The sequence below is a fragment of the Panicum virgatum genome, chromosome 8K (genome assembly GCF_016808335.1).
Source record: "Panicum virgatum strain AP13 chromosome 8K, P.virgatum_v5, whole genome shotgun sequence".
Lineage (NCBI taxonomy): Eukaryota > Viridiplantae > Streptophyta > Magnoliopsida > Poales > Poaceae > Panicum > Panicum virgatum.
In genome coordinates, this window is record NC_053143.1 from 45,029,235 (window position 1) to 45,054,096 (window position 24,862).

Sequence of the window (24,862 nt, forward strand, 5' to 3'; positions counted from 1 at the left end):
ATGGCAACATATTGCCTTTACACCAATCAATTTATAATTTATATTCTTAGTAGTCGAACTATGGAAGTACTACTTCCATCAGTCTCTGCACTAACAAGCTAGCCGTCAGGAACTGAGAAACACAGCCATATGTACCTAGCATCTTCAGTTGAATGAATGTCATTCGATACACCCGTCAGTCCTGCATCCTGAAATATGGAAAATAATTCAATTAGTTGTGGTGGCATTGTGAAGCTTTACAAGAAGATATGTGTCGTCATCTCTAATTATTTGGGTAAACTATTAACAATTTGAAGGTGAAGCTAGCAGGTAAACATGATTTAACATCAAGATTCAGGTTTCAGGACATCTACTAAAGCATCAAACAACTGTACCGCTTGCTGCTGCCGGGGCGGAGGCTGACCACCAGCCTGAATAGTAAGCAACAAGATGGTGGTGTGGGCGTTTGATGGCGAAGGACGCCAGCATCACTTAGTTCAAGATGTCATCCTGTACCCGGCGCAGCTGCTTCGACAGGTCACCCCCGCGACGAGGCGGCGGGTGGTGGTCCTCTCCTGGCAGGCCGTGACGAGCTCGAGGGCACGCTGCAGGGTCTCCTCCAGGTCCTCCAGCGCACCGGCCAGCGCCGGGCTGTCGGCCACCGTCCCCGTCTGCTGCTGCTGACAGGATGGCGCTGAACCTCAGCACGCGCCTCGTGATCTCGCGGCAATCCTCCTCGTTGTGGCGAACCCTGTTCACGGCCTCCTTGATCTTGAGCCCGATTTTGACGATCTTCTCCACCACGGTGGCCACCGGATCTGCCATCGAAACCTTCCCGCCGCACGCAGCTGCGCACAAGATCGAGCAGATGAGGTAAGATCTTGAAACGTTTTGGATCTTCTCCGAGCAACAATCAGAGCAAACAAATTGATTCTCCCACCACGAGCTCTCTATTCACTCGGCAGCAACTCTGCTCTGAGGATGAGTTGCTGAAGCCGGTCTGGACTCTGTTTTTTCTCTTGACGCAGCGGCGCAGACTGAGGTGAGGATGGAAGATGGTTTTGCTTTTCCGCTCGCATGGACCCTCAGTCCCTCACCCATTGTATCCTTTGCTCGCGAAACCGTGTGGAAAGTATGGACCGGTTGCTGGGGACGCTTTTTATTGTGTGCCAAGTACCAAAATGAATAAAAGATATTCGAATTGACGCACTCTCGGTTATGAGCAAGCTCATTATCCCATGAACTCCTCGTAGAAATTCGGTTATGATGGAAATGGTTCGTGGCACCTCTGTGACACTTTACATGTTATACTCTTAACTAACTAAAAGTTATTAGGGGTTTGGGCAACATTAATCAATTCTGATATGTGATAGTGTAGAGAGCTAATGCTTATGCAATAATTACTTAGCCTTAAAGCTTTTACTTGAACCAATGCATGATTCTTGTTTATTTAATCGCGTAAGTCTTGCGAGTACCTTTTGTACTCAGTTTGCTTTCTAAACCTAGTTGCAGGTGAGCCGGAAGTGGTGTTCGGCCACTTCTACCCCGCTGATCCAAATGTGGGGGAAGAGTAGGTCGTTGCGGCTATGGTGATGTCCTTGAGCAAGGCATCATCATCGTAGTATTTTTTATCGTATCGAACTTCGTGAGAGCATGTAAATATAATAATCTTTAAGTTTCTGAATAATATGGCTTTCGTGAGCTCTAAGGCTGTGTAATGGAGATTAGTTTGAACCTTCCTATGTTGAACTTGTAAGGATAAGTTTCGAACTCTAGTAATGTAAAAAACTGCTATTTGTGGTTCTTTGGTGATGTATTCGATTGTAAACGGTATGTGCATACGCTGATTCTGGACGTATGTTGGAGCACATACCGGGACTACCGGATTTGATATTATTTTGGATGAATGACGTGTCGGTTATTCGTGTCTCTAGATATGAGATAACATGTGGCACGCTCTCCGGGCAACCACGTATTAACTCTCATCTGGATGATAATGACCGGTGGTTCATTTAAAATAGTATTAAATTGGGCGGTTCTCACAAAAAGGAGGGGCATAATGGTCTTTCCCCTTTGTCTTACAAACAAAAACAATGATTCTTCATAGTGATAAGAAACTCTTGGCTGCGGAAGGACTCTGTGGCGTCGTGGTAGCAACTCCAGTCTGGGAGCTGGCCAACCGGGGTTCCATCCCTGGTTCCGTCACCTGGAACTGAGGTTGGGGGGCTCGGTAGGCTGCCCAGACGGGCCAGTGCTCCTGTTGAAACTATTTTCTTCGGGCATGATCCCATTGCACGGTACATAGCACTAGCAGACATATTTTATTTCTTCCGCCAATGAAGCTTTTTATCTTTGGCCATAACTAAATTTATGAAATTTTATAGAGATAAGACGGCGCAACTTTGGAGTAGTTGATTCATTACAAAATTAGTTTCATAAGTCTCAAGGACACTATAACAGGAGAAATGACCATGGTGCCCTCACGTTGACAGCTCCTAACTTTTTTCCTCTATGCATAGATTGCAGCTCGTCCTGAAACTCTTTATTAGAACTATGAAATGCTTATATTTCCCATATGTGTATTTTTATAGATCTTTCATGGAATTTATTCGTACAACGAGGGGTAAAAGGGCTACAATGGTCTTTTCCCCTCATCCTGCAAACAAAACCGTGAATTCGTGGTGATAAGGATCAGGTGCCTACTGTCGTCAGAATCCTTGCTCGGCTCTCTAGGAGGCAAGAGGTGAATCATGACTGTCCTCCGCCGCGCCGGGCCGGCGATGCCACCGCCGCCGGCCTCCATCGCCGGGTTGGCCTACGGCCAGCCGGCCCTCCTTCTAAGGCCGGTGGTGAGCAGCGGCCCCCCTAGCAATCCGGAACCCTAATCCGAACCCTAATCTTGCCGGAGTTAGAGAAGGAGGTGTAGATGGGGAAGAAAAAAATTTGAGTGAGGAGAGCCTCCAAATCACTCGGGTGAGATTTATCTTTTAATCAAAACCATGAGTTCGAGGTGATAAGGATCAGGAGCCTACTATTGCCAGAATCCTTGCTCGGCTCTCCAGGAGGCAAGAGGTGAAACCATGGCAACGCCACGAGGGATAGGTGAAACTTGGTTTCTGCCCAGATCATCATAGCACCTGTCATCTCTCTGTTTCGCAAATCACTGTTCATCTCCATGCCCAGAGTACCGTGGCTGCAGAGTTGCACCGCCCCGTTCTTGATTACCTGGAAGATCTGTGAGACTCGTCAGGGAATTCAGGCTTTGACAGATTGCCAATTGCACCCACCAGCGTCTTCCCTCCCTGCACACAGATTGGACTTGGAGAGCTCCCTGCACATAGGTTCAACCTGAACTGCTGGAAGCTGATGCCACGACAGCCGCGGCAAGGTTGTTGCCCAGGAGGGTGCTCTCTCTGGGCTTGTGCTGATCACCGGCAGCCGTCCGTCCCGGTGGTGAGTGGCGGCGTCAGTGCAGCGGCCTCTGCTGCAGAAGCTCGCCGCCGGCCACACCCCTCCGTGTTCCCAGTTCTGACCCCGACGAAGACGACCGGCAGGTACGCGCCGCCACAAGTGTTCGCCGCGCGCTAGGTCGTCTCGTCTCGTCCGCGGCGGCGCACTCTGCTTGCACCTGACAAGGAAGACACCCCCTGCAACGCTCCCATCTCGGCCGCACACGTCGTATCGGACCGGACGGACGGTAGGTGCCCAGGAGGCGGACGGTATATGAAATACCGTCCACCCGGTCGGTATCTCAAACACCGTCCCCCCTTTGGGCGTCGTCCTACGCAGCTCGCCGGAGCGCCGCCGCGTTCAGGGCTTCCGTCCTCCTCTTCCTCGAGAGTGCCAGGAGCCTCGCTCCCGTGCATCTGGGCGCGGCTGGTGGAGGCGTAGGGGGCGACCACGACGCGACGCGAGCGGCTCCTGGGCGCGGCTCGCCGGCGGGCCGGCATGGCGCGCAGAACTATCTCTCATGAGCTCGGCTCCGCGTGCTCATCCTCTCGGCGCCCTCGCCTCGCGTCGGCCCCTTGCATAGCATCGACCGGCAGGGCCACGAGTTTCTAGCTTTCTATCCAAGTATGGGGGGACAGGGGTTGCAGGAACAGACGTCGCACGGCAAGGACGATGGTGGCCGTCGCATGCAGCAGCAAAACCAGAGCCATGTTCGCTGGCAATGGCTCAGAGAGCAATTTCATACACACCGAGAGCAATCTCGTTAAAATTCATGTCAATTTGTTATTTTGGTAATCAAGAATGGTACAGTCGTTGCTGAGTTGAAGACCAAGGATAGTCTGACAGAGCTAATCAAGAATACTCTGAATAAAAAAATGGTACTGTCATTGTGCTCCGTAGAAAGCAGTGCACTCTGAATCTGATTTTTGCAAGAGAGAAATGATAGGAGAATGCGATTTGAATGTTCAATGAAGCAGCGTGTTTGGATGTGGGTAAATATCCTGGAAATTTGCAGGATTCTGAATCAAATTCATGCAAGAGAGAAATGACAAAAGTATGTACCATTCCAATCTTCAGACAAGCAGCACACATGTTATTGTGAACTCGCATACTGAATTGAAGTATTGTGATTCGTTGCACGTAATACAATGATGGCCGGAAGTACAGAGAAGAACCGTACAAATTTGAAGAAGCTGAAATGTTATAGATATGGTACAGTCGTTGTGCTTAGTAGAAAGCAGTGCGCTCTGAATCTGATCTTGGGAAGACAGAAATGACAGGAGTGTGCAATTTGAATGTTCAATGAAGCAGCATGTTTGGATGTAAGAAAATATCCTGGAAATTTGCAGGATTCTGAATCAAATTCATGGAAGCGAGAAATGACAAAAGTATGTACCATTCCAATCTTCAGAGAAGCAGCATATGTTCTTGTGAACACGCATACTGAATTCGCAGTATTGTGATTCTGCGAACAAAATACAGTGATGGCCGGAAGTACAAAGAAGAACTAAAATGTTATATATATGATCTCAGTATGGCCGGAAGTACAAAGAAGAACTGCACAAAATACAGTGATGGCCGGGAAGTACACGCATACCTTTTGTCTATCTCTTTCCTGCCGCCACCAGCTCCAGCCGCCATGCCACCCCCGGTCTTTGGGCCTGCCCCACCTCCAGCACCGCCAGCAAACCAGCCACCACAACCCCCTGCACCGCTGCACCCCGCTGCCTTCCTCGGTGCCACCATCCTCTGCCACGGCTTTGTTAACGCCTACCCGCTGCCCCGCCTTCCTGCTTTCCCGCTGGTGATCACTGCTACTACTACCGCGCCACCTCGCCAGCCTCGCACCTTTTACCCATCCATCCCGCTCCTCGCTTGGCATCCGGCTCCACTGCCTGACACACCTCCTCCACCACCACCTACCCCTGTCTCCTCCCCTGAGCACCCTTCTCCCGTGAAGGAAGCGCCTGCCCGCGCGTGGCCGCCGCATGCCAAGCCGCCGTGCCGCGAGCCCAGTTCACGCTTGGCCGCTAAGGAAAAGCCTACCTTCATCACCATGACAGCGAAGGCAACTCAACTCAAGACACTCAAGAACACACTGTCCTCCTGTTCCCGTGACCTGCAAGATCAAGTTGCCAAGCACGGGCTCCTACGCAAGAAGAAGAAACCCCTGGGCGGCACTGATCTCTGCAAGTTCGCCGCAGCCGCAGGCATTGGGCCGGTGGCGTCTGCGCAGCTGAACCTGGTGCTACAATCCAAGGAATGAAGCCTGATCTCTCATCGTGGACGCGGACTGCTTTGCCACATTTTGTTAGCAGTAGCGCCAACGTCAGTCTCCTTGGTGTTTTAGTTCTAGCTGTGTCACTCGTGTTGTTGTTAACTGATCTCGGTCTTGTTCGTGTCGTCGTTGTCCTAGCTCTTCGGGGAGTCTTTGTGCTCGCCCCTTCTTCCTAGGTTAATGTTAGCTTCGCCACACTGTGCCTTGGATGGAAGGTGCACTGTGTGGTGATTTGCTCTAGCTCGGTGCTTGTCCTATTGGAAAGAATCAAAACGGTCGTGTGTTTCACTTGCTCTCCTGGAATGTGCATGGGCTTGGGGATTCTTTAAAATGCGACGTTGTTAAGGATGCATTAACCTCTGCACACCCCACAATCATCTGCTTGCAAGAGACCAAGCTCTCTTCCACCACAAACCAGAAAGCTCACTCCTTTTTACCGCCCAACTTTAGAGATTTCCAGTGTGTTGATGCCAGTGGCTCCAGAGGTGGCATACTAATTGCGTGGGATGCACGCTCCCTCTCCCTTGAGGGCTTCATTGCCCGCAAGCACACATTAACGACGGTCCTCTCCTCTACCGTCACTAACATTCTCTTCTCTGTCACGAATGTTTATGCCCCCTCTGACCACCGGGACTCGGTACCCTTTCTTGAGGACTTAACTGAGCTTGCGCCACTTGTGTCTGGCCCTTGGCTTCTTGCTGGGGACTTTAATCTTATACGCTCTCTGGACGACAAAAACAATGATCACTTTGATGCCTCTCTTGCTGCGCTTTTCAACGATACTATCCACACTCTCCAGCTCATGGAGCTCCCTCTTCTCGATCGGATGTTTACTTGGTCTAACAAACGTGACACCCCAATGCTCGCCCGTCTAGGTCATGTTCTCCTTAACGCCACTATGAGCACTACCTTCCCCAACACTACTCTTACCTCTCTCACACGCCCCACCTCTGACCACACCCCTCTAGTTGTCACCATCTCCACCACGGTTCCAAAACCAAATATTTTCCGCTTCGAGAACTCGTGTCTCATACACAATGATTTCCTCCCTTCCATCCTCCTGGCCTGGTGTGCTGCTCCTGGTACAACGGACGCGGCAGGTGATCTTGCGAGTTCGTTGAAGGCGTCGAGAGGTGCAGCAAAGGTATGGTCCAGGGTAAGGCGGGCACCCCCTTTTCTCACACAAAACTGCAAATTCATTATCGCTTTTTTCAACTTGCAAGAAGAAACTCGTGTTCTGTCCGCAGGTGAACTTTTCTTGAGGCAAGCTTGTTCTGATCGACTGCATGTGGCAATTCGAGAGAGGGCAGCGTACTGGAAGCAAAGAGGAAAATTCAGGGCAATACGGGAGGCTGATGCAAACACAGCCTTCCATCATGCTCACGCCACTGCTCGACTCCGGAGGAACCAAATCAAAACTCTGGTCATTGATGGCACTGAGGTCACAGCGCACAATGCTAAAGCAGATGCCCTCACCGCGTATTTCTCCTCCATCCTCGGCACCTCTACTGCAACAACCTGGGGCTTTGACATGAACATCATCTACAACGACTCCCCTGTGGTGGACCTTGCACACCTGGCTGCACCCTTCACCTACCTGGAAGCTAAACATGCAATCCAGCAGATGAACCGGAACAGAGCGCTATATTGTTTTGCAAGAAATTTTTAGGAGCAAGACCTTTTAGGTGATTTGATTCCAAAGGGGGAGAAATGTGGATCAAAGCAAGGTATTTTCTCAAGGAGAAGAAGCATATCTCAAAGGGGGAGAAATACCTGAGTGAATCAAGTCATGAGGGAGAAGTAGCAAGATTGGGGGAGGAACAAAGGGGGAAATCATGGTTTTAGGGGGAGGCCAAGTCATCATTGGATGATGGTAAGCATCCAAGCAAGTGTAAGCGGTTTCAATTGGTATCAAGCGGTTAAATTTGTCAATTTTTGCAAATATTATGCTTGCTTTGATTGTGTTGTCATCAATCACCAAAAAGGGGGAGATTGAAACAAACATGGCACCATTTATGCCATTTTTCGAGTGATTTTGGTGATCGAATGACAACGCAATCAATGGGACTAATATGATTGTTAAGATAACCATTCTCAGGTTTTTAAGTGATGACAAAGAGAAGATAGGCAAAATTAGGCCCGAAGGGCCGCCCCTACGGGGGTTCCGCTTAGCAGACGGGGGTCAAGGGGGAGCCGCCCCTCACGGGTCTTAGGGCAGCGCCCTGAAAGCTCTTCGGTCGGTAGCACTGGAAGAACCGACGCATGAGCATCGGTGCATCCGATGGTTGTCGGAAGAACCGACGCCATGGTATTTTGGTGCAGAAGGGAATCGAAGCCAAGTCAGCTTATAGGCACCGGATGAACCGATGGTTCTAAAAGGGGCATCGGTGCATTGGGCGTACTGTGTTCCAGAGACGATGCAAGTCGCGCAAAAGTCAAGTCTTCAGCACCGGTTGAACCGGTGAAGCATCGGTGCATACCATCAGTGGAATGACGTCAGCAGAAGAGTTGAGTGCTGTGAGTGACCGGTTTAACCGACGGCTAAGCATCGGTTCAACCGGTGGTCACTGTGTCAGCTGTCAGGAGTTCAACGGCTACTTCGGGTTATGAGTGACCGGATGAACCGACGCTACCCCAGCCAGAGGCATCGGTTCATCCGATGATACGTAGATTTTCTGCTAACCGTTGGAGCAACGGCTACAAGACTTGTTGGCCTATATATACGTCTCACCCCGGCCATTTGAAGATTGCTGGAGTCTAAGGAAGTCACATACACACCCAAGAACCACTCCAAGCCATCCAAGAGCTTAGTGTTCATATCCTTAGCCCTTAGCACACTTTGAGAGTGTTGTGTAAAGGATTAGCTCTTAGTGAGTGAGATTGCAAGGCCTTGAGCCTTTGTGCTATGGTTCATTAGCGAACCAAAATAAGAGCTTGGTGCGCCGGCACCTTGGAGCGTGAAGCTCGCCGGCAACGTCATCGACCCTCCGACTTGGTGTGGAGCGGCGACGACACTTTGTGCGGGGGACGTGGAGACCCCCCATCCTTTGTGGAGAAGCTCCTTAGTGGAACCCGAGGCCAAGGTGACCGTGATTGTGTTCACGGAAGAGACTTGGTGGCCGAGTAGCAATACTCTTAGTGAGTGCTACAACAACGTGGATGTAGGTGGGCCTTTGTAGCTAACCGAACCACGGGATAAACACCCGCGTCAAGAGTTTGCTATCTCCTATCCCGCTCATTAAGCTTCCGCATTTCATACTAGCAATTTGTGTGCCTTTACTTTCATAGAATAGTTTCTTGATAGGAAAGGCTATAGGTTGCTAAACTCTTTTGGGATAGGGGTTTTACACTAGAACAACCTAGTTGCACATCTAGATAGCATACTTTAGTTTAAGTTTTGTGCAAACTAGTTGGAGCCATAGGTCTAAGTTTTTATTAGTGCCTAATTCACCCCCTCCCCCTCTTAGGCTAGAGCACCCGATCACTTTCACATAAACAACGCCAGTTGCCCGGTCTTACAGTATGCAGATGACATGCTGATTGTACTTAAGGCGGCTCCGGGAGATGTCATCAGGCTGAAAAATTTGCTCGATCAGTTTGCCATAGCAACAGGCCTCAGGATAAACTTTCACACGAGTACGATTGTCCCAATGAATGTGGACGCTGCTGATCTGCCTGGCCTCCTCGACATCCTCGGCTGCCGCAAAGATAGTTTCCCTCAGACGTATCTCGGTATGCCGCTATCCAATGTCAAGCTCAACTTGAGCGCTTTCACCCCACTGATCGCTCGAGTGGACAAATACCACAGTGGCTGGCAGGCGTCCTTGTTGAACGCCATGGGCCACACAGTCCTGGTGAATGCCGTCTTGGACAGCTCACTAATTTATATCCTCTCTGCCATGATGCTACCACAAGGCACAATTGAGGAGCTGGACAAACGCCGCCGTGCCTTCCTCTGGACTGGTGAGTCGTCAACAAGTGGTGCTCAGTGTCTGGTAGCATGGGAGCGAGCCTGCCTCCCAAAGGAACATGGTGGCCTCGGCGTCAAGGACTTGAAAACCTTCAACCAATGCCTCCTGCTCAAGCTTTTGCATCGGCTACACCACCCAGGTGACTCAGCATGGGCAAAGTGGGTGAAAAATCAGATTACAGTTGCCTCGCTTGCTGGTAACATTGAAGGTGCACACTGGGATAGTTTGAAAGAATTGCTGCCAGCATACAGGGCCATCACAACAACACAAGTTGAAACTCTTTATTAGAACTATGAAATGCTATATTTCCCATATGTGTATTTTTATAGATCTTTCATGGAATTTATTCATACAACGAGGGGTAAAAAGGGCTACAATGGTCTTTTCCCCTCATCCTGCAAACAAAACCGTGAACTCGTGGTGATAAGGATCAGGTGCCTACTGTCGTCAGAATCCTTGCTCGGTTCTCCAGGAGGCAAGAGGTGAATCATGACCGTCCTCCGCCGCGCCGGGCCGGCGATGCCACCGCCGCCGGCCTCCATCGCCGCGCCGGCCTACGGCCAGCCAGCCCTCCTTCTAAGGCCGGTGGTGAGCAGCGGCCCCCCTAGCAATCCGGAACCCTAATCCGAACCCTAATCTTGCCGGAGTTAGAGAAGGAGGTGTAGATGGGGAAGAAAAAAATTTGAGTGAGGAGAGCCTCCAAATCACTCGGGTGAGATTTAGCTTTTAATCAAAACCATGAGTTCGAGGTGATAAGGATCAGGAGCCTACTATTGCCAGAATCCTTGCTCGGCTCTCCAGGAGGCAAGAGGTGAACCATGGCAACGCCACGAGGGATAGGTGAAACTTGGTTTCTGCCCAGATCATCATAGCACCTGTCATCTCTCTGTTTCTCAAATCACTGTTCATCTCCATGCCCAGAGTACCGTGGATGCCCAGAGTGCGCTCTGAATCTGATCTTGGGAAGACAGAAATGACAGGAGTGTGCAATTTGAATGTTCAATGAAGCAGCATGTTTGGATGTAAGAAAATATCCTGGAAATTTGCAGGATTCTGAATCAAATTCATGGAAGCGAGAAATGACAAAAGTATGTACCATTCCAATCTTCAGAGAAGCAGCATATGTTCTTGTGAACACGCATACTGAATTCGCAGTATTGTGATTCTGCAAACAAAATACAGTGATGGCCGGAAGTACAAAGAAGAACTAAAATGTTATATATATGATCTCAGTATGGCCGGAAGTACAAAGAACTGTACAAAATACAGTGATGGCCGGAAGTACACGCATACCTTTTGTCTATCTCTTTCCTGTGTTCTGTAAACTGAAGATCAGTCATCCTGAATATCAGTGATGCGAAAAACTACAAACCCCAAACGGATAGTAGATTATTGTCGGAATGCAAAAGGATGCCTAGTTCTGTAGAATGGACTGAATAATTCAGGACTGATGTTTGTTTGGAAAGGTGACTGTACAGTAGAGCCACATATGTCTCTCATGTCCACTTGCCATGTGCTTCCATCTTTCAGCTTCAAGATTCAACAAACTCATTTCAATATTGCCAGTCTGCAATAACCTCACCTTCTGATTTGCCAATCAGAGTGCATCGGCGCTTTGCAGAGAGCACCGTGGCTGCATGCAGAGCTGCACCGTCCTGTTCTTCATTAGCTGCAAGATCTGTGAGACTCGTTTGACAAATTGCCAATTGGAGTATTGGACCCACCGGTGTAATCTTCCCTGCACATAGATGACAGAGCTCCCCGATGCTGCCGGGTTGAACCTGAACTGGAAGCTGCCACAGTGACGGCACAGTAAACTGCCACAGTGACAAGGAGGGTCTTCCTGCAAAGTCTCAGCGTCCCTATTGTAAAATCTTCGGGCCGCGCCTCCGCCGGTGACCTCCAGGCTCCAGCGTAGAGAAGCCAGGGAATGCTGGCGAGCCTGCCCATGGCGGCCACAGCTCCCGGCGGCTGCGACATCTCTGCAGACACGTGTCGGGTAGCCGCCGGCGTGAACCTTCGCCTGCCAGGCTGCCACCAGGTGAGCCGGCGAGGCGCCCGCCGGGGACGCGCACGGCCTCGGACTCGGGAGTCGGAGCCGTCAGAGGTTGACGAGGAGGAAGATGTCTCCTGCGACGATGCGTGTAATCTGGCCCGCAGAAGCGGGATCGGACGGCTGCTAGCTACACAGGGTGCGGACGGTATCTGAAATACCGTCCACCCCCTGACCCCCCTGGTGTCGCAAGAAACACCGCGGCCGCTTGATGCCGCCGCTCGCCGGAGCATCGCCGCGCTCCGTCCATCAATGCGACCCTCCCCCATGATCCTGGCAGCTTTTTTCCGCGGCATCTTGCACGCAGCAAGGGTGATCAAACGACGACGACGACCCCAGGGGGGTCGCCGGGAAATTGAAGACCGCCTCCTCTGCTTCGTGGCGCACGCCATGGCTGGCCGGGGCGCCGCTGCGTTCCGGCCATATCCAACCTATGTCTCTCTTCGTCGTCTCTTCCACTTTTATGCTACGCGACCGCATCAATTCTTCCACGGAGCACGACCACGCAGTCACGAACCTCTGGGCGCGGCAAGGTTGTTGGCCAGGACGGCGCGCCCTCTGGGCTTCTGGTCGCCTCCAGTCGATGCAGCGGGCTCTGCTGCAGCAGCTCGCCGCCGGTCACACCCTCCGTGTTCCCAGTTTCGACCCCGACGAGGGCGTCGCGTCCGCGGCGCCACGCCCTGCTCACGTTGCGAACAGGTTGATGGGTACGTTGAATATATTTTGCCAATACTGAGGGGAACTGTTGGTGTAAATAGAAAAAAATGTAAAGAATCTTTTTGCATATTGGAGAAATATAATGAACAGTGTGCGTTCTGTGAGAAGCAACACACCAGAAAAGTTCCCCAAATCTCAACACCGAGCACTGAAGGGAATCCGTACATGATTAAATTCGGAGGTGCTTCAACTTTACTATGCATTGGGCGTTGCAGCAGTTCTGAACTTCTGAATTCTTGAACAGACGACGTGATCACACCAGATTCTGCTGCTGTTGGGAACAATTCTTAAGAGCAGAACCATGAGAAAGTAGCAATACGCATGCAGTCTTTGTGACACTAAAACCAGTCGAAGAACAAGATCATGAGAATTTGTGCTTCCCTTCTGCTTGAGCCATATTGTCATACCCGGAACCGGAATAGTAGTACTCTAGCCTGAAAATTGGATGTCATGGGTTGATTTCGTAGTATACTTGGCATTTACTGTCCATTTTCAGGCAGTCTGATTTTGCTCATCTGATAGCACCACCTGCTGCACCAAATCCCATAGTTGTACAAAGCTAGCCATCTGCTGAACTGAGTCCATCCTTCACAAGCCTTGTCCAACTCTGGTGCACTATTAGTTCATCCTTGACCAGCCTGCCCTTTCTCCATGCCAAAGTACCAGAATTTTGCACATGAATACTAATTTGAGTTTTTCCACCGTCTCCAATGCTTAATGCATGTGCCACAAGGACATGGAACTGTACTTCATTAGTGGTGTATAATACTAATTTGAGTTTTTTTTACTCCTCGGTATGTATCAAGAGGTACTACTGAGACCATCAAATTATAATTAGGGAGTTAACAATTTTGTGGTAGCTCAAAAGAATCAAAAGCAAGACCAATGAAAAAATAGTGACAACAGCCGTACTAATATAGGGAACTAAAAAAAGATTCGGTGGTACAAAACCAAATTGCGTTCCCCTAAGGGTAGCCAAAATCCAAAACAGAAGAGAGAGGAGAGGTACTGGTGAAGTGGTGATATATCTGAATTTTTCCGATCAGGGCGCAGCATGTGAATCCTTGGTGATTCTGCTCTGTGTCATGCTATCATATTTCACTGCAGCAACATCATGGGACCAAGTAAACAGGGATGCACTATCTGAACCACAGCTGGAAGTCCTACCTTAGAAATCGTATTACCCAACAAGGAAAAGCAATTGATAACAAGGATGGATAGTAATCATCTTGCAGAAACAGTTTATTCATATTAATCAATCCTCCATTGCTTCAGTGTCTTGACTGAGTGAGGCCAAGGAGATTAGAAGCAACATCTGACTATCTGAGCCCATTATGGACAGAATACTGAACTTTTTGCTCACCAAACTGAAAGGATTCGGAAACAGAGGATCCGGCTGAAATATAATCCCAGGGAGCACTTCCCAGTTCCTACTGAAGCATCTCCTCCAGGGAGAAAATGAAATCTTGCAGAAATTCAGTATGATGCCAGTTGACCTGTCTGCAGACTCACAAGTCACAATGAACCTTAACAAGAGAGCTAGCAAGGGTGCTGTTACTGTCAACCTTCCATTTAACAGCACAGTGCAGATCAAGTTAACTCAGCTATATAGCACCAGCTCGCCACCATCTTCATTCGATTCCCCGGACAAACGCCATTGGTGAACAGGACATGGCAAATAAAAGGCCAATAGCAGGATGCAGGGCATGGCAAATTTAACCCAATTGGCCTTCCGGCGAGGTAGTAGGATGGTGTGGGGCTTTGGGCACAGGCGCCGCAGAGACCAGGCCAGGCAACGGTGGTCAGCGGCAGCAAGGAGCGGGGCCGGTCGGCGGCGGAGCTCCGATCCGGCGAGGAACTCGAGCGGCATGGCTGGCGCTCGCGGACCTGGGCGCTGGCTGGAGTACCCGTCAGAGTCCAAGTCTGACTGAGGAAGATGAAGAGGAGACTGTCTTGATCTGGGCGGCACATGCCCGATCGGATGGCTACAAGGCACCCAGGGGGTGGACGGTGTTTCAAATACCGTCCACCCGGACGGTATCCCAAACACCGTCCACCCCGCGGGGTCGTCATCTCCGGCGCAAGCCATGGGTCGCCCGAGCGCCGGCGACTCCCGAAGGCCACCGCCTATGGCGTCTTTGCTCCTGCTACCGCGCCGCCGTCGCCGCAGTTCGCATCCACCGTGCGCCGGCGTCGTGCGCTCCCAGTGCGGGACTGCCGGGTTGGACTTGGACGTTGGACCGTCCACGACAGCCGCATCAGGTTTCTGCTCGGGCACGGAGACTGACCGTCCATGGAAGCCCACCGGCGATGGCGACGGCGACGGAGACGGAGACTGACCCTCCGGCAGGGCGCCGCGGAGCTCCGACGCAATCAGCTGAGACCGTCGCCGGCGAAGGGAGGAGAAGCTCGCCATGGCCACCGGCTGCTGCGCCTGACGAGGAAGAGGCCCACGTCGCATCGGACGGACGGTACAGCCCAAGGGGTGGACGGTCGGTCCAAGAAATCGCCAGGATGCCGTCTCCGCCGCACGCCGAGGCTTGTCCGGGCGCCGGCGAGCCCCCTACTGCGATATGCTTCCTCTGGAGACCTTGAAGCAGCAGCCGCCGCCGCCGCCGCGCTGGCATCGTGATCTCGCTGCCACGATGAGCACATCTGGTGGTCGGGTCGCGCCGGGTCTCAGCTTGTCCTCTTCGCCGGCCAACCGAGCGGCATTTCTACAAATCCTTTCCGCCGGCTCTCTCTCCTCCTGTACGCCGGAACTCCGTGATGAAGGCATGAAGCGTGCTCCATGCCACTCCGGCCAATGGCCAGCACCTGCGCGCGGTGTGCACTCGCCTCCATTCCGGCACTCGGCAGCGCGTAGGTGCACCCGTGCGGTAGGCATGGGCACCGAGGAGACCCAGGCAAAGGAGCAGGCCCGGCGGGTGGCGGAGCTCCGGCGAGCAGTGCGCGAGCGGCGAGCCGCGTGATCGGCGTTCATGGACTGGACAGAGGAAGAGGAAGGGACTCCCCAATCTTGGCCGTAGAAATCCGATCCAACGGATGGTAGGCACGGAGGGGGTGGCCGGTATTTTAAATACCGTCCACCCGGACGGTATCTGAAACACCATCCGCCCCGTGGGGGCGCGAGAGCGGCGTCTCCGCCGCACGCCGCGGCTTGCACGAGCGCCGGCGAGTCCCGGCGGCCGCCGCCTGCTTCTTACTTCGACCAGGAGACCGTTCCGTTCCGCCGCCGCACGCGTCGACCGTTGCCTCTTTCAGCCCCGGCGGCAGATGCCGCGAGATGCATGCACGCGCACCACCACCCCGCTAACCTGCAAATCGACGCGTTCTGGGCTCAACCCTCCTCCTCGATCGAGTTCGATGCGTTGATGATGGCTAGCTGCTGCCGAATTGCCGATTCCACACGCGCGGGCTGGTTCTGGTCGCCTCCAGTTCATGCGGCGCGTTCCAGTGCGCGCGCCGCGCGGCACCGGGGCAAGCACAAGGCCTCGCCGGACGCCGGTACGTCGTTTCGACGAGCATGTCTGTCCGCGCTCGCTCGCACCACCCTGCCGGCCGCCATCGCCGCCGAAGCGATTTCTCCCATCTTCCGAGCCACCGACGCACCGCGGCCACCGGCAAGCTAACGCGAACCCCTGACAAGGAAGACGCCCCCCCACCCCCGCAACGCTCCCATTGCAGCCGCACACGTCGCAACGGACGGTCGGTACGGGCCCAGGGGCCGGACGGTATTTGAAATACCGTCCACCAGGTCGGCATCTCAAACACCGTCCGCCCGTTGGGGTGTCCTCCGCGGCTCGCCGGAGCACCGCCAAGCTCAGGGCGTCCCTCCGCTTCCGTCCCCTTCCCCCTGAGCGTCTAGGAGCCTCGCCTTCTTGGATCTAGCCGCCGCCGCCGCTCTCCTGCGGCGCCTGGGCGCGACGCAACGCGAGCAGCTCCTGGGCGCGGCTGGCCGGCGCCCGGCGGGCCGGCATGGCGCGCAGAACGATCTCTCATGACCTCGGCTCCGCATGCTCATCCTCTCGGCGCCCTCGCCTCGCTCCGGCTGTCCTCTTGCACGCGCATCGAAATCCCGCCCAAAGTTTGCAAAAAGTCATTCTTCACATCTCTGAATTTTCAGAAAAAAGGCATATTTTTGCCCAGATTTGGAGCTAAACATCTTTCAAAACGTGCGCCTTTTATCCAAGTATCCTTGCTTAAACAAGTAGAGGCTTCTTAGCGCTACAACTTTTGTACAGATCAGTTGGGTAGGTTGTACACGATTTATGGGAGTTTTGGCCGGCCAAACGCTGTCGTTTTGGAGTTGACGAACGGTATCTGAAATCGACTCGTTGTGTTCGTGCTCGTTGGAGATCGTCTCCCTCGCTCACCTGGCTCACGTTTCAATCAGCCCGGACGGCCTCCTCCTCCTCCTCCTCCCTCGCTCCAGCACCACCGAAACCAAATTCCTTCCGGCCAAGGCTTGTCCACTTCCCTAGGCTGCTCCTCAACCTCCCCCCGACCACCGTAATCCTGTATTCCGGGTCCTCGCCGGGGATTTTTCAACTCCCGAGCCACCGCTCACCATTACAGCCGCCCTTGGGCCTCAACATCAACGCCTCCGGCACACCTCCGACCTCCTTGCACGCCGTTCAACCCGCAAATGGATTGATGGTGAGCTCCTCTCGCTCAGGGGCCCGCTAATGCCGTGCGTTCGTCCTTGCTCGCTCTGGAACACCGGCTTGCCGTCGCGGCCGGCATGGGCGCCGGAGCCTGTACGCCGCCGGCTATCAGCAATGCCCGGCCGCCGCCGTAGCCTTGACCTCGGCTCGGCCGAGCCTTGACCGTGGGCCCGCTTCGTCAGCGGCTAGGAGGACGGCACTCTGACTGACTCTGACGAGGCGCAGCGCCGCGACCTACTTCCACGATTCAGTCCATCTGGACCGCACACGCCGCATCGGACGGCTGGTAGGCGCCCAGGGGGTGCACGGCCGGCGAGGAGCGCTGCCTCCGCCTCACAGCGCGGCTCACTGGGGTGCCGCCGAGCTCCGGTCGTCTCCCGCTTCCCTCCCCGTCCTCCTTGCCGCCCAGCTTGGCCGGTAGCCCCGCTGTAACTCGGCTGCAACTCTGCTGCGGATGCGCCTTCCCTTCCCAATGCATCCGCAGCCGTAAGCCGGACGGAGACGAGGCTCCGTCTTGCTCTGCTCGCCTGCTGGAGGAGAGCGAAGGGCTAGGAGATGAACAAGAGCGATTCAAGCACTGTCAGAGTGGACTTGGTGCGCGGCAGCGTGGGGTCGGACGCTCCCCATGATCCTGACAGCTTCGTGCCGCGGCATCTTGCATGCAGCAACGGTGATCAACCAACGACGACGGCCCCATGCATGGGTCACGGGGGGGGGGGGGGGGGGGGGGAGTGTGAATTGAATCTGAAGACCGCCTCCTCCGCTTCATGCCGCACTCCTCCACCCTCTGGGGCGTCCTCCTCTGCGGCTCGCCGGAGCGCCGCCGCGCCCAGGGCGTCCCTCGCTTCCTCGTGGGCATCTGGGAGCCTCGCCCATCGCCCTCTTGCATCTGCTAGCCGCTGCCACGCTCCTGGAGGCGGACGGGCCGGGGCGACCTCGACCGGGGGTGCAGCCGTCTGTCGGAACACAACTCCCGTCCCGATGTGCTCACCCTATCGCCGCGCGTGCGCAGCCACCAGCGGCCCCCGTTTCGGACGGCAAGACGTACGCAGGCATAAGGAACATCGCGTTGCCTCCTCGTAAAGGGTCGCACGGCGAGACGACGGCGGAACGTCCGTGTCTTGTTGCCATGCATCTCTTGCTTGGTATGTCGCTTCGATAGAACAAGATGGACACATCTTGAATTGGTGAAGCTTGTATCTTTGTTCTTCACACCGAGTTGACAAATTCGTGTTCGCAGAGGCCGCACTGGAATTTGTTGATTAACACTCCTCGAGTGGTTTTCTTCAACATGTAATTTGAAAATAGAAGAATGATGAGGCACATGATATTGTAGTAATGCCAAGAGCAGTGGCGTAATACAAGCTAGCGAGGAGACGGGGGCTCAACGATCCGTCTGACCAGGCACGTAGTAGGCTATTTTCCTTGGTGTCGGCAACTCTTTCTTGCCATTTAGCATCTCAAGAACATCCGCAATGGTGGGCCGGTCTGCCCTGTTTTTCCTCAACGCACAGCAGTCCTACCTGCACCCACCTTCTAATGATCTCCATTCCCTGAGACCCGTCAAACAATGACGGATCAAACAACTCCTCTGTTAGTCCTGCTTCCCAAGCCTCCCAAGCCTGAAACCACAAAGCAGTACTATGCATTATCTGTACATGACTAGCTTATATTAGATGCATGCCTGAAGCTCACTAATGATTAAGAAATAAGAAGCGATAACGTAATAGATGCATGCGACTGCATAAACACTTACCCATTCATACTTAGGGTGGTGGTGTTCAGGAGGTTTAGATCTGCACATACTGAGGCCAACGATATCCAGGAGGATGACTGAGAAATGTTGAGTACTTTATCCTGCTTGTGATGAGTGAATTGTCAACCGTGCGGTGTGATCGTGCGCTTGGTCTTTGGTTGCAGGTACACGGGCGTCGAGTGTCGACGGTGAGCTGCCGTGGCGGAGCTGTGGCCGATGGACCGTGCGGTGGACGGCGGTGAAGGGCAGCCGGGACCGGAGCTCGGGCCGGGCGGCAGTTGTGGCGTCCACTCCTGGATCGAGGGCGCAAGCGGCGACGGAAGGTGGGTTTCTTGGTTTGCGCCACAAAACCAAGGAGGCGGACGGCGGTTGAAGACGCCAAGTCGTGGAGGCACGGACGTCGGTCTTGGGACTGACGGAGGCGACGGGCGTCGACGGCGTCTAGGGCCTCGCTGCGGGCGAGGAGGTGACGGGCGTCGGGCGGCGTCTAGGGCCGTCAGGAGGCCGAGGCGTGAACGGCGTCCAGGGCCACGGCGTGGAAGCGGTAATCTTCCCGTGCGTGGAGATTTGGCGGTTTTCTCAAAACCGGCCACTTACCCGGGTTTCGCGGACCCTCCAAAACCGCGGACCGGATTTTCATCCACACGGCAGCATCGCGAAGAAGACTTCGACTCGAAGAAAGAACCTCGACCGTTGGATGAGTACTTGTATCTTTTTCCTGTTTTGCCCCTACGGGCTTTCTAGTGTTTATTTGAGTCTACGGGTAGTTTAGTCTTTTAGTCTAGAGTTAGTGGGTTAAAAACTCCCTCACCCTCTCTCTCTCTCGGTGCTCTTTTTCCCAGTGCCAGAACTGAGCCGCCGTCCTCCTCATGTTGCCCCTCTCCCCTCCTCTCTGTTCTTCCTTTTCTTCTCTAGGATTAGGATTTTGGAGATGGATCTTTGAGACTCTTGTACTGAGATTGATCGGGAAAGTAGGCCCAATCCTCCTTGTGCCCTCCGGGGTTTTGAATTCAATTCAATCTTGTACGATTTGTGCTTTGTTTTGGATGAATTCGATTTTCCTTCGACGAATCTTGAGCACGAGATGACGAGCGGTTTTCTGATGATCGAGTGACTCTTTATAGTGATTCAAAACCATCTAGCCTAGTGCTATACCCTCTGGAATCACGAGTTCCCCGGAATCGAAGTTGTTGCGTTCTTGAGAAAACCCCAATCTTGCTCGGAATTTCTTCGATTTCTCCCAAACCATGGATTGATTCGTCGATTCCTTCTGTGGTCATGTTCACAAGTCCTTTGTGATCGTGCCTACGAATTTTGGTGAGTTATACCGTGCTGTTTCTCGTGGAGTTCTTCGTGTTTTCTTCCGCGATTGATCTCGTTTGTTCCAAGGGTTGTTTTGAGTTAGTGTAGTTCCTTTATAGCTACTCTGCACTTCACCTAGGACTCTTGGGTTGGGTGCACACTTGGAATCTTAAGCCGAGCTCTTGTTTGCGATAATTTTTGATCGGCTCCCATTCACCCCCCCCCTCTGGTCGCCTTTTCAGTCCCTCAATTGGTATCAGAGGTTGGTTGAGGTTTTCAGTACCTTACCCAGTTCGAAAACCACTTGACGACCATGGCAAGTCTTGGTAAGATCCCAGTGTTTACCGGCGAGGACTATGCTTAATGAAAGGTTCGCATGCGTGCCTTCTTGCAAAGTATGGGAGCCGAGGTCTGGGATATCACCAAGTACTAGGCGTACGAGGTGCTTGCCGTTCGGACCACTCCTCTTCAGGTGTCCGAGCACGAGGCTAACTCCAAGGCTGTCAATGTCTTGTTCGCTGGCATTTCTCGTGCGGAGTTCTCAGTCCAGGGTTTTCAGGAAGCCCACAAAGTCTGGACGTGTCTTGAGAACTACCACGAGGGCACACCTCAAGTGAAGGCTAGGCTTTTCGAGACTCACCGGCGTGAATATGAGAACTTCACACAGGGGCCGGGTGAGAGCATTGGCGACATATTCAGTCGGTTTCAATCGATCGTGAACAAAGTCAATGCTAACAGATCTGCTGATACCCTTGACTACACAGAGCATGAGAAGGCCCTCAAGTTTCTGTACGCACTTGATCGTTGTCGGTGTCCCGACCCGGGGGTCCGGATCCCAACTAGTAAATGCTGCGTGTTTCCTCATCCCAGATATTGATGCAAGAGGCAACACAGTAACACACGGGTTTATCCTGGTTCCGGCCGCGGGGCCGTACGTCCAGCAAGGGGGTGTGCGAGGGCACTGTATTATCTTGCACCCGGAGTGCTTGTAGTAGGGGGTACAAGCGAGGCGAGAGAGGGAGGGAAGCTTCCAGGTCTCTGCTAGAAGAGGAGTCGGTTGAGGTGAGTGCTCAGTGGTGCTGATAGTGTGATGATGATCGCGAATGTAGGTGACCATCCCCCCTTAAAGGATGCCCGCCTCCTCCTTTTATAGTTAAAAGGAGGGGCGGGATACATGAGTAGGGGAACGTTGAAGTCATCGTTTTCCCCCGAATCGCGGGGGTGCAGTGGTCGTACACTGTAGGAAGTAAACTGTGGGGCATGGCGTCGGGTGTGGCAGTCGTCCTAGGTATCGTCCTTGACCTCACGGAGATCGCGCCGGCGTCCTTCCAACCCCAGCAGGCGTACAGTCCTCCAGATGCGGCATGGTGGCGTTCCGTGGGCCCTGCAGGTAAGGGTCTTGCGTGCTCCAGCAGTAACGGGGCACGTGGCGATCCCGAACCCCCCTGGACAAAGTGTCGGCATGCACACTAAGGAGGTCTGAAGGTCGCGTGGAGGTCCCGGACCCCTCGAGGGGGGAGGTCCGGGCCTCCGGCTGCTAGTGATGGGCATCCCTCTTCGAAGGGCTCGTGGCAACACCGGGCCCCTTCCCAATTAGGGGGCGGGTCTGGGACCATACGCGTGATGAGGTGGAGTCCGGACAGCAAGAGTTGGCAGAATAGTGACGGGAACAGTGCCGAGCCCATCTCATCCTGCGTCGCAGGTTCCATAGTGCGGCCACAGCGTCCGGGATGGCAGAGTAGTGACCGAAGTTGGCGGATAGGACTCCGATCACAGCCACTGTGGGGAATGGCGGCCTGACGCCATCTATCCCGGTTGCTGTGGAGGAGTGGTTGGCATTCAATGCCTTCGTACGACGGGCGGGTGAGTGGAAAGGCCGTTTGTCCTTTATGTCGATGGGTGGCCTCGAGCGAGGCGGAGATCGTTCGCCCCGCTCGAGGGTAGGTTCGCTACCCTCGAGCGAGGCGGAGATGCGGGGCGCAGTCGAGGGTCCCGATGGGAGCCCTTGAGCGAGGCAGAGATCGCCCTGCGGGTCCGAGAGGGGTGCGAATGGGCCGCATGCTGGGCTTCTTTGAGTCATTTCTTCCAGATTGGAAGGTGGTCGTGGGCCTTCGTGGGCCCAGTTGCCTAACATGTGTTTGCATTTTTTAGGGTGATCTTAGTACCCCGATTAGGGTGTCCCTAATTGTGGTACCCGACAGTAGCCCCCGAGGCTTTGGTCGAGTCAAGGGATTCGGCCAAAGGGTATTTCAGCGATTTCACCCCTTGACGTGATCGATCGGTGCTGTGCACCTGCCAGGTGCACCTTTGTGCCGGCCCAGCGGATGTGACAACTCGTCGGTCGGGGTAGTGCGCCTGCGGGGAGAGTACTTCTAGGTGCGCGCCTTTTTTGTTTTGTTCTGGGAATGAGACGCATCCGCGTGCTGAGTGGGCCAGGGCGACGGTGGCGCCTGCTGCTCAGCAGCTAGTGCTTTCGTCGTGCCGTCCCGCGCTCAGGGCCTCGGCCCCGTTTTCCCTGGTCGTCTTGCGATGCACCATTCGAGGGCTGTCGGCCTGGGCCGATGCTGCGCCGCTCAGCACCCAAGGACTCAGCTTTGCTTTGTCGCATCGTGTCTTTTGCTCGTGGAGGGCCGCGCCATCACGGACGGTCCAAACCTTCGCCCTTCGACAGGCTTGATGCTTGGCGCCCGGCGCAGCTACAAATAGGGGTCATGGGGTTCCCTTTCCTCTCCAACTTCCCTGCTCCTACTTCTAGCATCGCCTAAGTCTTGTAATGTTTTCCTTTGCCTTTCACGACCGGCCCCCAGACGGGGTGGCCTAGCTTTTTTAGGCTTTGGTGCTAGAAGAATGCTTGCGAGCGGCGGGGGAAAGCCAGAGAGAGCGTGCGCACCATCCCTCAGCTTCAGTGGGACTAGCAGAAGAGCATTGGCCCCGTGGGGTCCTGCTTCCGCGATGTCCCCTAGCCTGAAGGGGGATGGAGACACCTGACCATGGCGTTGGTGCCAGGTTTGGTGGCTATTCTTCGCATCGTCCCCCCTGGCGATAAGGTTGCTCTCGGGCAGACGGTGTGGAGGGTGCTGTCCACCAGCTCGACCCCCCGCATAGTCTTCGGTGGAGGAGATGCTAGAAGAAAGCTTGCGAGGAAAGCAACCCACTGGACCCGTGCGGTCTGGGGGCTATTCCTCGCATCCCAAGTAGTTTGGCCGTCACGTCAGCCAGGAGCCTGGTGCTTTTCTTCGTCGCTCGCTCCTCCCCAAGACAGGGAAAATTGCCACGCAGGTGGCAATAAGTTTGTACTTTTCGACGGCTTTAAGCCGGTAGCCCTTTGTAATCTTTGTTTGTAAAGACCAATGAAGTCTCCTTCCCCTTCGCGGAGAGGATGTCCGAAGGTGTATGGGTGGGTGCCACCCCTGTAGGAGATTTCGGTCCTCGAATGTGTGAAGTGTCCTCCGTGGGGGCGCGTCAGCGCACCCGCGGGTGTAGCCCCCGAGGTCTTGGAGGAGTGTTTGTACTCGTCCAAGGGCTGTAAACATCGCCCCACTTTGTTGCTTCACTGGGGTGGCCGTCCAGCGTCATTTTCAGCCGTCATCGGCACTCTTTTAGCCGCCCTCGGCATTCTCAGTGCTGGAACAGTGACCCAGTATTTAGCTTAACCATCAGGTAGGCGTGCGTCAACAGTAGGGGTTTTGATTAGACACACGGAACTTCACAATCGACGATCGTCGACCCATTCGAGGGTACGGCCTGAGCCGCGGTGTGCGAGGAGCCCCCGAGCCCCGGCCTATGTAAAGGCGTTCAGGGAACCCTCGACTTTGGTTATGACCCTCGTCGCCCTTCCGCAGGGAGGAGGGGTGAAGTGCACCATGCTACCCATGCCCGGGCCGCGAGCCATGGCTGCTTCGATGAGCTGTTATCGGGTAGTTCAAGTGGACGTCCGTGCCCCGTTCGATAAGGGTCGGCTCGTGGTCCGTGGACACGTCACATAAAGTGCTCGCGAAGGTTTGCTAGGCGGGGCTCGAACCCATTCGATAGGGTCCGAGGGCTCGATGCTCTCCCTCGATGGGATCCCCCTGCTAGGCACCCTCGACTGGCCTTGAACACTGCGTAGGACGTCTCGAACTCCGCGTTCGAGGGTAGCTTGTATGGCACATCCATGCAGTCCCTGACTCTGGCGATCTGGGGCGCCTGTCGAACCCTCGACCGGCCAGGCTTCGAACCCCTGATCAGTAAGGCCTTGGAATAGGATTCCCTCGAGGGTGAAGTACCCCCGAAAGGAATATTCCGTCATGGTTCGCAAGCGGCGCGGAGTCGCTAGTTGTGTGCGCGGGTCTTTCGCTGGTTGTGGGTGACGTGGCCCAGTTTGTGCGGTGCGGTGCGGGCGCGCCTTTTCAGGTAACTTCCTCGGGTAGACGAAGCGGCGTGGGCGGCGGCTGACGGATGGAACAGCGCAACAGTCGCACCGCGTCCGTTGATTACCGCGCCGTAATTATTGCCGAGTGCGCGCGTGGGAGACTCCGCGGTCGTGGGACCCATCCGTCAGTGACGGCAAAATCCACCACATTGAATGCAAGGGTGGGGGACTGTTTGGGCTCACCTGGCCATTTTCCTTCATCTCCCTTGCCCTCTTCGCCTCCCCTGCATTCTGAGCACGTAGCCGAGAGCGAGAGCAAGTAGAGGAAGGAAAGTGAG

General features: G+C 54.1%; 2 protein-coding genes across 2 annotated transcripts in view; one reads left to right on the forward strand and one right to left on the reverse strand.

The window, feature by feature from the left end:
- The first annotated feature begins 5,068 nt into the window (after positions 1-5,068).
- LOC120645809 (extensin-like) lies at positions 5,069-5,695 on the forward strand. Its single transcript, XM_039922546.1, has one exon. The coding sequence runs from the start codon at positions 5,069-5,071 to the stop codon at positions 5,693-5,695; it is 627 nt and encodes a 208-aa protein (XP_039778480.1).
- A 12,604-nt stretch (positions 5,696-18,299) lies between these two features.
- The window catches only part of LOC120644834, a 45,871-nt gene continuing 39,308 nt past the window's right edge, over positions 18,300-24,862 (reverse strand). Inside the window, exon 4 of the mRNA XM_039921566.1 lies at positions 18,300-18,737. Within this exon, the coding sequence (XP_039777500.1) occupies positions 18,694-18,737 (44 nt within the window). The 3' untranslated portion in view covers positions 18,300-18,693. The remainder of the gene's footprint in view (positions 18,738-24,862) is intronic.

Excerpts from the sequence above, each read along its gene's own strand:
- LOC120645809 (XM_039922546.1), top strand. The coding sequence starts at position 5,069 with ATGCCACCCCCGGTCTTTGGGCCTGCCCCACCTCCAGCACCGCCAGCA.